Source organism: Schistocerca piceifrons, chromosome 1 (assembly GCF_021461385.2).
Source record: "Schistocerca piceifrons isolate TAMUIC-IGC-003096 chromosome 1, iqSchPice1.1, whole genome shotgun sequence".
Classification (NCBI taxonomy): Eukaryota; Metazoa; Arthropoda; class Insecta; order Orthoptera; family Acrididae; genus Schistocerca; species Schistocerca piceifrons.
The window spans coordinates 344,354,312-344,369,096 of NC_060138.1; the positions used below are offsets into that span (position 1 = coordinate 344,354,312).

The following is a 14,785-nucleotide window of genomic DNA, read 5'->3' on the forward strand; positions in this document are numbered from 1 at the left end:
AAATGTTGCTTTCAATCGAAGCCCACGAGAAATTCTATATAATGTCATGCGCGGTCTGCATGATATATGGTCAAAGCCAGTTTTGTTCACCCCTGACCTATGCTGTACAGCAGTTACACATTGTACGATATCCGAAGAGTCTGGAATTCATTTTAAGGTGATATGCCACTTTATGCCGATACACAAGTGTATTCACAAGCAGCACACACGTGCAAGACGCGCAGAAGTGCTCACAACAGAGTATACAGTCTTGACTGAGGAGTTGGCAGCGGCGAAAATGGGCGGAGCGCGTTAGGTTGGCAACAGTGGCGCAGTGGGCGCACGGGAGCCGCGGCCGGCAGTGCTGGAGATGCAGGCGCTGAGGAAGGGTGTGGGTCGCCACAGGCGGCTCGACAGCGGCGACCAGGGCTGCGAGGTGAGTGAGTCTGCGGCTGCTGGCTGCCCCGCCTGGGCCGAAGCGCTCGTTTCCGCCTGCACACCACACCTCACCGCTTGCGTAATAGTTGCAGCCGGTAAGGCGGAAGCGGCAGTCCTGTCATTACACTGCACCATCTGTCAGTACCGTCCTAGTCCCACCTACTCTCTGCGTGGTAGATGGCAACGTAGGCAGAGCATTTACTTACTGCGAAATAAAAAGAAAAAAAAACAGCATTGTAAGCTGTATCGCGTACGTTCAGTAAGGAGGTATTCTTGAGGTACAAGCGGACTCGTAGCAATGTCAACAATGATACAATAAAGCCGAAAACTGTACGTTATGAGAACCACTAAATATATTATTGCAAAGCGATTAACGGTATTCTCAATGTTTTACAGTGAACCTGGCCGCAAAAGAGAGCTACATCAGAGATTTCGCGTCATATCAATATTACCATCTTCATAATTTACATATTGTTTTGTATTATGACACCAGTAATACATACAAGTTCATTAAATAAAGGAACCAAATGCTAGTTCACTGGCCGAGCGGTTGTAGGCGCTTCAGTCTGGAACCGCGCGACCACTGCGGTCGCAGGTTCGAATCCTGCCTCGGGCATGGATGTGTGTGATGTCCTTAGGTTAGTTAGATTTAAGTAGTTCTAAGTTCTAGGGGACTAATGACCACAGATGTTAAGTCCCATAGTGCTCAGAGCCATCCCATAGTGCTCAGAGCCATTTACTAGTTCACTTTATTGTCTCACTTGCCCTTTCGGTCACACGGCCCACAGGCGAAAATGTATTGGATTGCCACTAACACAATTTTTTAAAATATGAAACGTGAAACATTTCACCCGATTGCATTAGTAATTACTCAGAGTTTCACACAGCAATCGATTACGACGAATTAATATGGCTCTGAGCACTATGGGACTCAACTTCTGAGGTCATTAGTCCCCTAGAACTTAGAACTAGTTAAACCTAACTAACCTAAGGACATCACAAACATCCATGCCCGAGGCAGGATTCGAACCTGCGACCGTAGCGGTCTTGCGGTTCCAGACTGCAGCGCCTTTAACCGCACGGCCACTTCGGCCGGCCACGAATTAATAACTTTGTATATTGTGTCCGTTACTGAACATTGTTCTATTTTTAATATTTCACCTGTTTATGTGGTTTTTAAAAATGTTTAAAACTGTAAACAAATGTGTTTTAAACTGCGAGAAAGACAGGAGATGACAAGTTCTAGATACTATACTATTCAGAAGCAAAAAGAAACAATAGAATCGTTAGCAATTTACACAATATAAAAGGCTGGTATTAAACCTCTTGTAAATACTTATTAGCGCGAAACGTAGCTGTAAATCGCTCAAGTACGGAAATTCCGAGCGCATACGACAACCTCGCTTACATTTTAAATGTTGGAAATGCTCCTTCAGCAGCGGAAAACTGAGTTGTTGTATATGCTTTATGTAGATATGAAACTTAAGCTTACACACATACTTATAACTTATTAGTATAGAAAAGGACTGTATACCACCTTCAATTGTGAGCGCGTTCGAACGTCTCGCTTAATGGGTTAAACTCCGGAAACGCCCCTTCGTCAGCGGAAATTCGAGTTCTTGTAGTGCACCCGTTTCCTCGTGGCTACGTACGCTGATGCGATATTCACGTATGAAAAATAAAGAACTTTACATTCCATGTCACTGGACGACAACCGAAGTACGATTTGTCTTCTCACGTTGTTAAACTATGCCGCTGTGAATCATCACCGAAAGCGCTACCGAATTTCGAGCCACGAATTCCTTCTCCTCTCCCGTACATTAAAATCCTGTTTCCGGCTGCTGCTAAATCGTTATTATGCATTCGATGAAATATGTTGGAAACCGTTTTCTGCAGTGTCATATTGCCATTAATCATGCATGTGCCACATGAATAAAACCCTAGTAAAGCTGAAGGTCTGAGTTGTTTTAGAAGACTGTGTTGATCCATCATAAGTCGTTTTGAATGTGTAACATGCAAGACGTTTTCCCGGAGCGTAATATTATTAAAAGTAAAGGTATTACAAGGACTGAACAAAACTATCGAAATCTGTGCTTGAACATAAATGTAGATGCCAGCCAAGCCTCCAGATTGTGGTGTTGTATTTGACCTGTGCAATTTCCTCAATGCGTTGTAAGTATTAGTCGTGGTTAGAACAGTGTTCTCTGTAGCTCTGAGCGCATTATGTTGCAGCTGACTGTATTAGGACATGGGCAAACTATTGGTCGATATTTCAAGTGGTCCTATCGTTGATTCGGACCCAATACAGGAAAAGAAGGAAAACATCATTCGTTAAATCATAACATAAACGAAAGTGTGTGTTGAGTGATCGTGACGGACGATCATTGAAGAGGATTGTAACGGAAAATAAGAGGACTACGGCTGCAAAACTGAAGGTCGCGCTAGTGAGCCATGTCAGCACGAAAACAACACGTAGAGAGCTCCAGAAGCTGAGGATTGCAGGGGCAGCTGGAATTCCAAATACAGTCATCAATGATGCAAATGCCCATAACAAGGAAGAATGGTACCCAAGCCATAAAACTTGGACTATGCAGCAATAGAAGAATTCGTTGCGTCGGATGGGTCATATAGCACATTGTTTCCAACTTATGGGCGAGTTTAGGTTCCGGGAGTGAATCATGGAGGGGTTCGGTGATAATTTGGGCATCCACATGAATAAAACCCTAGTAGTCATAGACGGAAAGTCATCGGGTAAAACAGAAGTAATATCCGGCGTTCCCCAGGGAAGTGTTATAGGCCCTCTATTGTTCCTGATCTATATTAACGACATAGAAGACAATCTTGAGTAGCCGTCTTAGATTGTTTGCAGATGATGCTGTCATTTACCGTCTTGAAAAGTCATCAGATGACCAAAACGACTTGCTAAATGATTTAGATAAGGTATCTGTATGTGCGAGAAAACTGACCCTGAATAAAGAAAAGTGTGAAGTTATTCACGTGAGTACTAAAAGAAATCAGCTAAATTTCGATTACGCGATAAGTCACACAAATCTGAGAGCTGTAAATTCAACTAAATACTTAGGGATTACAATTACAAATAACCTAAATTGGAACGATCATATAGATAATACTGTGGGTAGAGCAAACCAAAGACTGCGATTCATTGGCAGAACACTTAGAAGGTGCAACAGGTCTACCAAAGAGATTGCTTACACTACGCTTGTCCGCCCTATTCTGGAGTACTGCTGTGTGGTGTGGGATCCGCGTCAGGTGGGACTGGCGGATGACATCGAAAAAGTACAAAGAAGGGCAGCTCGTTTTGTATTATCGCGAAATAGGGGAGATAGTGTCACAGACATGATACGTGAATTAGAGTGGCAATCATTAAAACAAAGGCGTTTTTCGTTGCGACGGGATCTTCTCATGAAATTTCAATCACCAGCTTTCTCCTCCGATTGCGAAAACATTCTGTTGCCACCCACCTACATAGGGAGAAATGCTCATCACGATAAAATAAGAGAAATCAGGACTCGCACAGAAAAATTTAACTGCTCGTTTTTCCCGCGTGCGGTTCGAGAGTGGAACGGTAGAGAGACAACTTGAAGGTGGTTCATTGAATCCTCTGCCAGGCATTTTATTGTGAATAGCAGAGTAATCACGTAGATGTAGATGTAGATCCATATTGCGGTAGTGCAAGGCCCCCATGCTTACTCTGCAAGGTCACGAGGACGAATTGTGGCGTCTCCCCGGGCCACCATAATCATCAGATCTCAATTTATTGAGACTTCCTGGTCTGCTTTCGAGGGAAAAGTGCGTAATCACTACCCACTTCCATCTTCGTTACCTGAACTTGCCACTATTTGGCAGAAGGAACGGTATAACATTCTCTTGAAAACCATACAGGACCAGTATTTAATTAGTCTAAGACCACTACAACCTGTTTGAAAAAACCGACGAGTTTTGCACGCCGTTTTAGGCATCGTAAAGTAGGGTGTTTTTGATGTTTCCGTATTTTTCTCCGACCACTGTATACGTTCAATTTCATCGTTAGTCACGGAGTTATTAATCGGACAGAATACTCTTAATTATACTCGTAATAATTCTCTCTTTAATACCAGTCGCTACAAATTATTACCACCTTGAGTGAAAAAAAAAATAAATAAATAAAACCGAGAAGCATCAAGCCCTTTATTTGCTGCTTCCTTGTTACTATTATTGGGTACTTACAGCTTTCTTTCAGAGCAATCAGCATATTACTCACGTATATGTATTCTTCGTATAAGCTGCCTGTTGAAGTAATGGTAATTCCTGCAACGTCCGTAAATGTGAAATTGTGGACGGTCTAAAGAACCTTCACAGTGGTTTATATGGGGTGCATCAGGTCACAATGTTGACATTCGTGCTGATTCTGTGATGAAACTTCCTTAGAAAACGCGAGTAATTGCGAAACGTTATCACTGTGTTTAGGAAACTGTTCGGTAAGAAATTCGTATACACTAAAAATGTGTCTCTGGACCAAGTACATTATACGTGAGATAAAAAAAACCTAATACGATGCCCACGACAGGTGAATGAGTGGTTGCAGTTGTCTTACTTCTTACATAAATGCAAGAGCAGTACCTGTTTATTCTTTCCTATCTACTTTTCTGTTTGAAGACGACTGGTCTTGTCTATTCACATTTAGAGACTTACTAGCTGATTATAACTGTCAATCGCACCAGCATTCGAATCCAAGATCTTGACTCTTTTTCCTGTTTTACCATTTGATCTATCCATACATACCTCATGACCCAACTTACAGCTTAAATCCGCCACTGCTTTCCTGCTTTCTGTTCCGAAAGACAGAAATGTGTTATAGGCTCGCGTTCCAGCCCAACACATGATCTCAGTCTGTCAAGAACTTTGACAGCAGCGCACACCCATATACATAGAGAGAAAGATTCCTTCTAGAGGCACATATTTTGTTAGTTAAATGCGCACTTGGGCAACAAAACAAAAATATTGTCCCTCTAAGGTATCAATTTTGCATTACAGTACTTACTTATGTAATATGTAACCTCAAACTACCTACTTTATTGAAACTTCCTGGCAGATTAAAACTGTGTGCCCAACTCGGGACCTTTGCCCTACGCGGGCAAATGCTCTACCAAATGAGGTACCCAAGCACGACTCACGCCCCGTCCTCAGAGCTTTAATTCCGCCACTACCTCGTCTCCTACCTTCCAAAGTTCGCAGAAGCTCTCCTGCATAGGCAAAGGTCCCGAGTTCGAGTCTCGGTCCGGCACACAGTTTTAATTTGCCAAGAAATTTCGTACCAGCGCACACTCCGCTGCAGAGTGAAAATTTCATTCTCCCTACTTTATTCTTCGCCAGTTCAAGTTGAGTATTTGTGTAATACGCACTTACTTAGAATTTACGAAGCATATAATAGTTGCAGGCTGATTGAAACTGACACGTTACTCGCGTAACCATCGTAATAATATTTAATGACAGCTTTTCTCAGTGGAAACCTTTCGTCAGATATTCTAAATTTGTGACCGAGGCGGACAATAAATTTTGTTCTAATAATGTAATAAATTATAGCACTGGTCTCCAACACACACTATGTCAATCTGTTTTTGTTTTATAACACAAGAATGGGAAACAAATCACGTGCAGACAGGAAGTCCAGAAAGTAGCAGTCAGTTTATCCATAGATAATTCTGGACAAAAAAAGAAAACATGATGCAACATCTATTCACCTACAATTATTTGTATATTCTTACGACTCAGCCTGGCATTCGCTAGCCAGGAGAATGTGTTTCAGCACACCGTGGACGTCACGGTAGACCGGCAAATGAATATGCGATACTACGTGAGTCACGGAAGCAGGTATACTAACGAACACCTGACGCCACAACAAGTCCTCCCTATAAAGCTTTCTGAACTACATTATTTCAAATTCTCCTACGTTTTACGTGAGAGTACATTTTAGAGTCCACTTATTTCTGTTTTGATAGTTAATATATTACTGCTGTATTTCTATGCGCTTGTATTATCATGTATAAAACGTTGTGCCTCAGTATTAATAGCATTTGAAACAAAAATGTTCTTATTTGCACCTAGAACCAGTCAATTTCCTGGAATGGCATTTAGAACATTCTTAATAAATTCCTCATTTGATTCATTATTTTTTGCAGTGATGAAGTGAGCAGCATAATTCTGTGGTATTAGTGTACCTTCTCAGTTTTTTGGATATAAATAAGTAATGTACAAAAGGAGATACGGTGTTTTTTGATTCTTCTGACAAATGTGAGATTGGCACTTGGAATATTTTCATTTTCCTCTCTCGATTTATGTTCTTGTCTCTTCTATGTGCGGGTGCTTTCCTTTTGATGTTCCTTTTTGGTAAACGCAACCTTTACTTCAGACTCGTTTTGTTGTTGTTGTTGTTGTGTGTGTGTGTGTGTGTGTGTGTACGTACGTTTTGGGTGATTTCCTTTTGATGTTCCTTTTTGGTAAACGCAACCTTTACTTCAGCCTCGTTTTGTTGTGCGTGCGTGTGTGTGTGTGTGTGTGTGTGTGTGTGTGTGTGTGTGTGTGTGTGTGTATATGTGTATGTACGTACGTTTTCAGTTTCCATAAGTAAAACTGTGGTTCTCGGTCTCCACATTTAACTCCGAGGTGTGTGAGAATAGTAATGAGACTGATCTTTTATCAACCAAAGTTCATTATTTTAAGGAACAATATTTTTCCCTTGAAAGCAGTTTCCTTCAGTAGTTGTACACCGGCGGAGTCATTGTTCCCAGTGTTGGTAGCAGAGCTGAAAGGCTACAGTTGCTAGGGCGGTTAACATATCGGCCACTTTCTTTCTGAATGTTCTCCACAGCCATTAAGTGATGTCTTTTTAAGACATTTGTCAATTTCTAGAAAGTAAAAAAGTCACGTAGATTGAGATTAGGTGAATAAGGGAGCTGTGGAACAGCAGGAATGCGTTTTGAGGTCAAAAATTCCTAGATGGAAGTTATGGTGTGACATGGGGCGTTCGTTGTCTTGATCAGCATCCACTTGTCTGCAACGTCTGGTCTCACTCGATTCACCCTTTCCCTGAGCCTTTCAAGGACATCTTTGTAGAACACTTGGTTGACTATTTGTCCTGGAGGAACAAACTTTTTATGCGCGATACCCCTCCTGTCAAAACAAAAAATCAGCATTTTTTTGATGTTCGATTTGCTCCTTCGAGCTTTTTTCGATCGAGATGTTTCACTGTGCCACTCCTCTCTTTGCCGCAGGATCGTACTCAAAAATGCACGACCGAACTATTTGTGGTCATATGGCAATACTCTTAAGAAGACCAACGCACATATTTCTTCGACTGTCCTTCTAGTCAATTGTTAGGTTTTTCAGCACTATTTTGGTACAAACTTTTCACCAGTGTAAAACTTAGGTCAAAGTGTTACGGTGAAAGCGTTTATGTTTAATAGGTCACCCACCATCCTTATTATTAAACGTCGATCTGATCTCACAAGCGCACGCACACGTTCGACGTTTTCGTCGGGTTTTGAAGTCGAAGGTGTATCGGTGTACCTGAGCGAGGGTCATCTTCAACGTGTTCTCGGCCTACCAAAAATGACTTGTGCTAGCGAAAAACTTGTACTCTTGATATGGAATGTTCTCCATACGCCTCTTTCAACTTTCCAAAGTTCCCTCTCGCGGATTCCCCAAGTTTAACTAAAAACTGATGGCGCAACGTTGCTCTAAATTTCGCAGTTCAATTTTCGTAGCACACAACAAAAACACAGCTTCGCTGATGACGCTCTCAAAAATCACATGATGGGTGTGATGAGCTGAAACTCGGACTGGGCATCTGGAAGTGATGAATACACCGGTCTACACAAATAGAACAAGACAACATTACCAGACTATGCACAGTGACCTCAGTCTCATTACACACCTCGTATATTGGACTTCCCAAGTTAACGGTCTATCTGGCTAACACAAGACCCAATTTTCTGTTGTTACTGCATACTGTCATTAAAAGTTTGTGTAAAAACTGAGTGTGTTCCAAACAAGAAACTGTTAGTTACACGTAACAAAATTTATCGTCATGACGTAGAACGTGTCATTTTGCTTCTGCTTTAACAGATTAAATTAGGTCAATACTGGAATGACAAATAGAGCCATGTTTCATTAGTCTAAGACCGTCAAATATAAAATAGGTTTTTATGTATCTTATCGTATTTCCGAGTAAAACCTCCACATTCATTAACTCACCGATTTTAACTGACGCTTTTACACATATTGTATTTAAAATTTGTCAAATCTAAATCCAAGATACACAGTTTTGTCTACTACACTACTCATGCTACCGGTGTTTAACCAAATATCCCCGGCCGCGGTGGTCTAGCGGTTCCAGGCGCGCAGTCCGGAACCGCGCGCCTGCTACGGTCGCAGGTTCGAATCCTGCCTCGGGCATGGATGTGTGTGATGTCCTTAGGTTAGTTAGGTTTAAGTAGTTCTAAGTTCTAGGGGACTGATGACCACAGATGTTAAGTCCCATAGTGCTCAGAGCCATTTGAACCAAATATCGTTCTACATCTACATCTACATTGATACTCCGCAAGCCACCCAACGGTCTATTCTAGAGAATAGAATGAGCTGACTAGAGGAACGGTTTTCAGAGCACATTCATGTTTTGCTACCTATTAGATATTTCATGTTACTGTCAGATTAGAACATCACTGCTCAGGTAGAGACTAACATAGACGGGTCGGATGCCGCTTAGAGATTTAATTTTCCACGGAACTTCTACCTGGTCATACCACTACACAGTGGATGGTGACAGAAATGCAAATAGGAGCAGACGCCACCTCATTATGTCCCGTACAGATATACTAGCCATTTCGAGCCCTTAGGCCAACGGTAACGGTGCTAACCGTATTGTGTGATGAAACTGTGTAATGAGTCCATTGCGAATATTTTCCTGTTGCTTGTAACGCCATACAACATTCCGTCGCACACCTGTCACCGTTGGCGGTAGAAGAATGAAACACTTTATTAGCAACTGTGACTTTTAGTGACGGTTTTTTATGATGCCCGCCGTAACAGTGTTATCTTGTCAATTCTAGTGTGTGGCTACAACTTAGTATTCTGATTTGTTGTTATTTTTAATACGTTTTTACCACACTCGCCTTTACCTAAATCGAGAAAGGGTGCCGATGTTCTTGCGCCCTAAGCCACAACACATCATCATTATCATACTAAAAATGAGTTTCCTTATGAATTACTCAGCAGCTGTGGAGCACGATATGTGCAGAAGCCTCATTAAAATCTTTAAATGATTGAAGATGGAGGTTTTGCTCTGATACAGGAAAAGGTTAAATAAAAACAAATAGCATATACATTTTTCGCTGCCTTTGTTTGTCAAGCCAATATCGATTCGTTAAAGAAGGTAGATTTTTTAACTCTATGTTAGAATAAGCCGAACGTGTTAATTTCTAACTACATGTAAACATTTAGAGCTTCTGATATTAAAGACGTCTCATTACAATAATTAATTTATGAACCCAGGAAAAAGCACTTCTTGTATTGAATTGTGTTTTACAGAAGCAAAGTGGCGTTCTTTTGGACTAGAGTTGAAACGAAATGGAGGATGCTTAAAAAATATGACTAACCATACTTATCAAATTTCATTTTTAGGAACTGTACGAAGCTAAAGACACTTGTTAAACGGACTGTCTGAAATTGAAAAAATTTGGAAATTTGTGGTCAGTTCTGTGGGACCAAACTGCTGAGGTTATCGGTCCTTAGACTTTCACACTACTTAATCTAACTTAAACTAACTTATGCTAAGGACAACACACACACACATGCCCAAGGGAGGACACGAACCTCCGACGACCGCACGGCTACCCCGCGATGCCTCTGAAATTGAGCAGCTATTCATTCTTCCTGTTTGGAACGACTTTTCTGTGGCGCTTGTCATTTATTCACGTTGCATGATCGCTTGTTGCACGTAGATTGACTGGAAGCAAGTAATTTTAAAAGTTGCTCAACGGGAAAACACTAATGCTCCTCAAACTGATGTTTCAAAATTCAGAACCATAAGAAGTAAAGCGTAGAACTGTCTGTTTCCTACCGATAAATTTTTCATAATACTGTATTATGAGCCATCTTTTCGATAGGGGAGTGTTTGGAGGGGGAGGGGAGGAGGGGTGGCGAAAATGGTTATCAAGGGCCAGGAATGGCTTTTTCCTCCTCGAATTATGTGTGAGTGACTTTGCATATATTGCTAGTTGCTATTTCTGAATTTTTTTTCCTAGTTACACGATTACCTTCCCATACGATAAAAATTGAAGTTCTGACTAGGCTCATCGGGCAAAAAAATTAACTGCTATTCTGTTGTTCACAGCTTTGGTAAACTTTCAGTTGAAAAATTATAGAGAAACTCAGTTGTTGTGTTAGAATGGTATGATTTCTGTATCAGCGATGCGTATCATTTAAGCGGCCACGAGATGCAGAGAAGTAACATACAGTTATTGTAACTAATCGTTGCGGTTAGTTACGAAATATGTATTTGCCTTATAGTTTGTGCAATGTAGGAAAGACATAAGGTTTCTTGTTGCAGTTCTTTTTCGTTAACAAGAAATTTTGTTTTCATTTCATCTCCTGTGCGTGTAAGTTGCTGAAAGAGCAGAACTAAAATATTAATCAAGTTTTAAATATACACCTCATCAGCTGAAAACGTATTTCGCATTTCTAGTACTACATTCAGTCAGGAAGTCGTTTCTGAAAGTATTTGTATGGAGTGTAGCCATGTGTGGAAGTGAAACATAAATAGTTTGGACAAGAAGAGAATAGAAGCTTTCGAAATGTGGTGCTACAGAAGAATGCTAAAGATTAGATGGGTAGATCACATAACTAATGATGAAGAATTGAATAGAATTGGGGAGAAGAGGAGTATGTGGCACAACTAGACAAAAAGAAGGGATCGGTTAGTAGGACATGTTCTGAGGCATCAAGGGATCACAAATTTAGCATTGGAGGGCAGCGTGGAGGGTAAAAATCGTAGAGGGAGACCAAGAGATGAATACACTAAGCAGATTCAGAAGGATGTGGGTTGCAGTAAGTACTGGGAGATGAAGAAGCTTGCACTGGATAGGGTAGCATGGAGAGCTGCATCAAACCAGTCTCAGGACTGAAGACCACAACAACAACAACAGTACTACATTCGCCTAAATTGTTTGAAAGTTCTTAGAGCATTGCAAATAGATTGAAAGTTATTTATGCGCAAGGTGACTTGTACCTCTTGGAATATTGTTTCCAAGAATTTTGTGTGAGTACAATTCCATTTTATGTAGAACAGTGGTCTATACAGGGTGGTCCATTGATAGTGATCGGGCCAAATATCTCACGAAATAAGCATCAAACGAAAAAACTACAAAGAACGAAACTCGTATAGCTTGAAGGGGGAAACCAGATGGCGCTATGGTTGGCCCGCTAGATGGCGCTGCCATAGGTCAAACGGATATCAGCTGCGTTTATTTAAAATAGGAATCCATTTTTATTACATATTCGTGTAGTACGTAAACAAATATGAATGTTTTAGTTGGACCACTTTTTCGCGATTTGTGATAGATGGCGCTGTAATAGTCACAAACGTATAAGTACGTGGTGTCACGTAACATTCCGCCAGTGCGGACGGTATTTGCTTCGTGATACATTACCCGTGTTAAAATGGACCGTTTTCCAATTGCGGAAAAGGTCGATATCGTGTTGATGTATGGCTATTGTGATCAAAATGCCCAACGGGCGCTGCTCGGTATCCTGGACGACATCATCCAACTGTCCAGACCGTTCGCGAATAGTTACTTTATTTAACGAAACAGGAAGTGTTCAGCCACATGTGAAACGTCAACCACGACCTGCAACAAATGATGATGCCCATGTAGGTGTTTTAGCTTCTGTCGCGGATAAACCGCACATCAGTAGCAGACAAATTGCGCGAGAATCGGGAATCTCAAAAACGTCGGTATTGAGAATGAACATCAACATCGATTGCACCCGTACTATATTTTTATGCACCAGGAACTGCATGGCGACGATTTTGAACGTCGTGTACAGTTCTGCCACTGGGCACAAGAGAAATTACGGGACGATGACAGATTTTTTGCACGCGTTCTATTTAGCGACGAATCGTCATTCACCAACAGCGGTAACGTAAACCGGCATAATATGCACTATTGCACAACGGAAAATCCACGATGGCTGCGACAAGTGGAACATCAGCGATCTTGGCGGGTTAATGTATGGTGCGGCATTATGGGAGAAAGGATAATTGGCCCTCATTTTATCGACGGCAAACTAAATGGTGCAATGTATGGTGATTTCCTACGTAATGTTTTACCGATGTTACTACAAGAGGTTTAACAGCATGACAGAATGGCGATGTACTTCCAACATGATGGATGTCCGGCACATAGCTCGCGTGCGGTTGAAGCGGTATTGAACAGCAATTTCGTGACAGGTGGATTGGTCGTCGAAGCACCATACCATGGCCCGCACGTTCACCGGATCTGACGTCCCTGGATTTCTTTCTGTGGGGAAAGTTGAAGGATATTTGCTATCGTGATCCACCGACAACGCCTGACAATATGCGTCAGCCAGCGCATTGTCAAAGCATGTGCGAACATTACGGAAGGCGAACTACTCGCTGTTGAGAGGAATGTCGTTACACGTGTTGCCAAATTCATGGAGGTTGATGGACATCATTTTGAGCATTTATTACATTAATGTGGTATTTACAGGTAATCACGCTGTAACAAAGATACATGTATCACATTGGAACAACCGAAATAAAATGTTCAAACGTACCTACGTTCTGTATTTTAATTTAAAAAATCTACCTGTTACCAACTGTTCGTCTAAAATTGTGAGCCATATGTTTGTGACTATTACAGCGCCATCTATCACAAAGTGAAAAAAGTGGTCCACTTAAACATTCATATTCCTTTACGTACTACACGAATATGTAATAAAAAATGGGGGTTCCTATTAAAAAAAAAAGCGCAGTTAATATCCGTTTGACCTATGGCAGCGCCATCTAGCAGGCCAACCATAACGCCATCTGGTTTCCCCCTTCAAGCTAGACAAGTTTGGTTGTTTGTAGTTTTTTCGTTTGATGCTTATTTGGTGTGATATTTCGGCCGGTCACGATCAATGGACCACCCTGTATACAGTAGTGGTCTGTGTGTATTGGAATAACTGCAATTGGCTGTGTATTAAGTGTGCTTCTTAGATTGCGCATAAGCACATTCTTAATCTATCAATACAACATTACTTTCAACTTAGGATCCAGTGGCGTGCTGTACCTTCATCACGTGTATCTTACTCACGCTTCTTCAGTCACGTGCATGTGTTAGTAATTTGTCAGCGATCGGTGAATCAGAGTACAGAAGGAGTAGCGCGCCTGCGAGTGACGTTTGGACCACCTGGAAATCATTAAAGATGAAAGCAAATTAATGGTTCTGACAGTCGTAGACCACTTTTTTTGTACTCGCGCAGTCCGAATTAGTGAGACTGCGCAGTGGTAAGAGATTGAACTGGCATACGAGGGGACAGCGAATCAAACTCCCGTACGATTACCCAGCTTTAGCTTTTGCGTGGTTTCCCGAACCCGTCTAAGGTGAATGGCGCAATGGTTACTTTGAAAAGGACAATGCCGATTTAATGTCCCATCATTATCCAATCCTAATTCCTGCTATGTCTCTAACGAACCCGTCGTCGATGTGATGTTGAATCCTGATCTGCCGTGGATAGGTTGCTGTAGATACATCAAGAAAGGAAGTTTGCTATAGATGAAGGTATTCTGTAGATGAAGGTGATCTAAGGCACTGACATACAGTATAATCATAAAAAATGGCTTTTCGCGGACAGTAAATGACGTTCTCGCCGACAGAGTCGCAGAAGAGGACATGGCAATGAATAACAGATATTTCCATGCATATCAGGTTTGTCGCGACTAAGGCGCTTTATCATTTTGAACACGGAGAGTAAGGTACTGTTATTTAACTTTAAACGGGGGCGAAAAACCGTTTTATTGACCTCTAACCGCACTAGTTTTCTCAAACTGCGTCAGCCTGCTGCCACAGTGATATATGAACACAAATATTCATAAACTGGTACTTCTGCAGCGTCTATTGCGTTCGTTGGAATACAGTTTTCTCAAAATTTGAAACAAATTAAATGCAAAGACTCTCGTAATTAGTAACGCTGTAAGTATATTTATTTTCTCTTTCGCTTTTATATCTTATTTATTTTTATCTTTGACTGTTACTTCCGGTCAGTGAAATTCAGTCTTTTAAGTGTTCATAGTTCAGGAGCCGTACAG

General features: G+C 41.4%; 1 protein-coding gene across 1 annotated transcript in view; it reads left to right on the forward strand.

Moving 5' to 3' along the window:
* Positions 1-349: 349 nt before the first annotated feature.
* LOC124720390 (transient receptor potential cation channel protein painless-like) overlaps positions 350-14,785 on the forward strand; it is a 132,163-nt gene continuing 117,727 nt past the window's right edge. The window contains exon 1 of the mRNA XM_047245764.1: positions 350-415. Within this exon, the coding sequence (XP_047101720.1) occupies positions 350-415 (66 nt within the window). The remainder of the gene's footprint in view (positions 416-14,785) is intronic.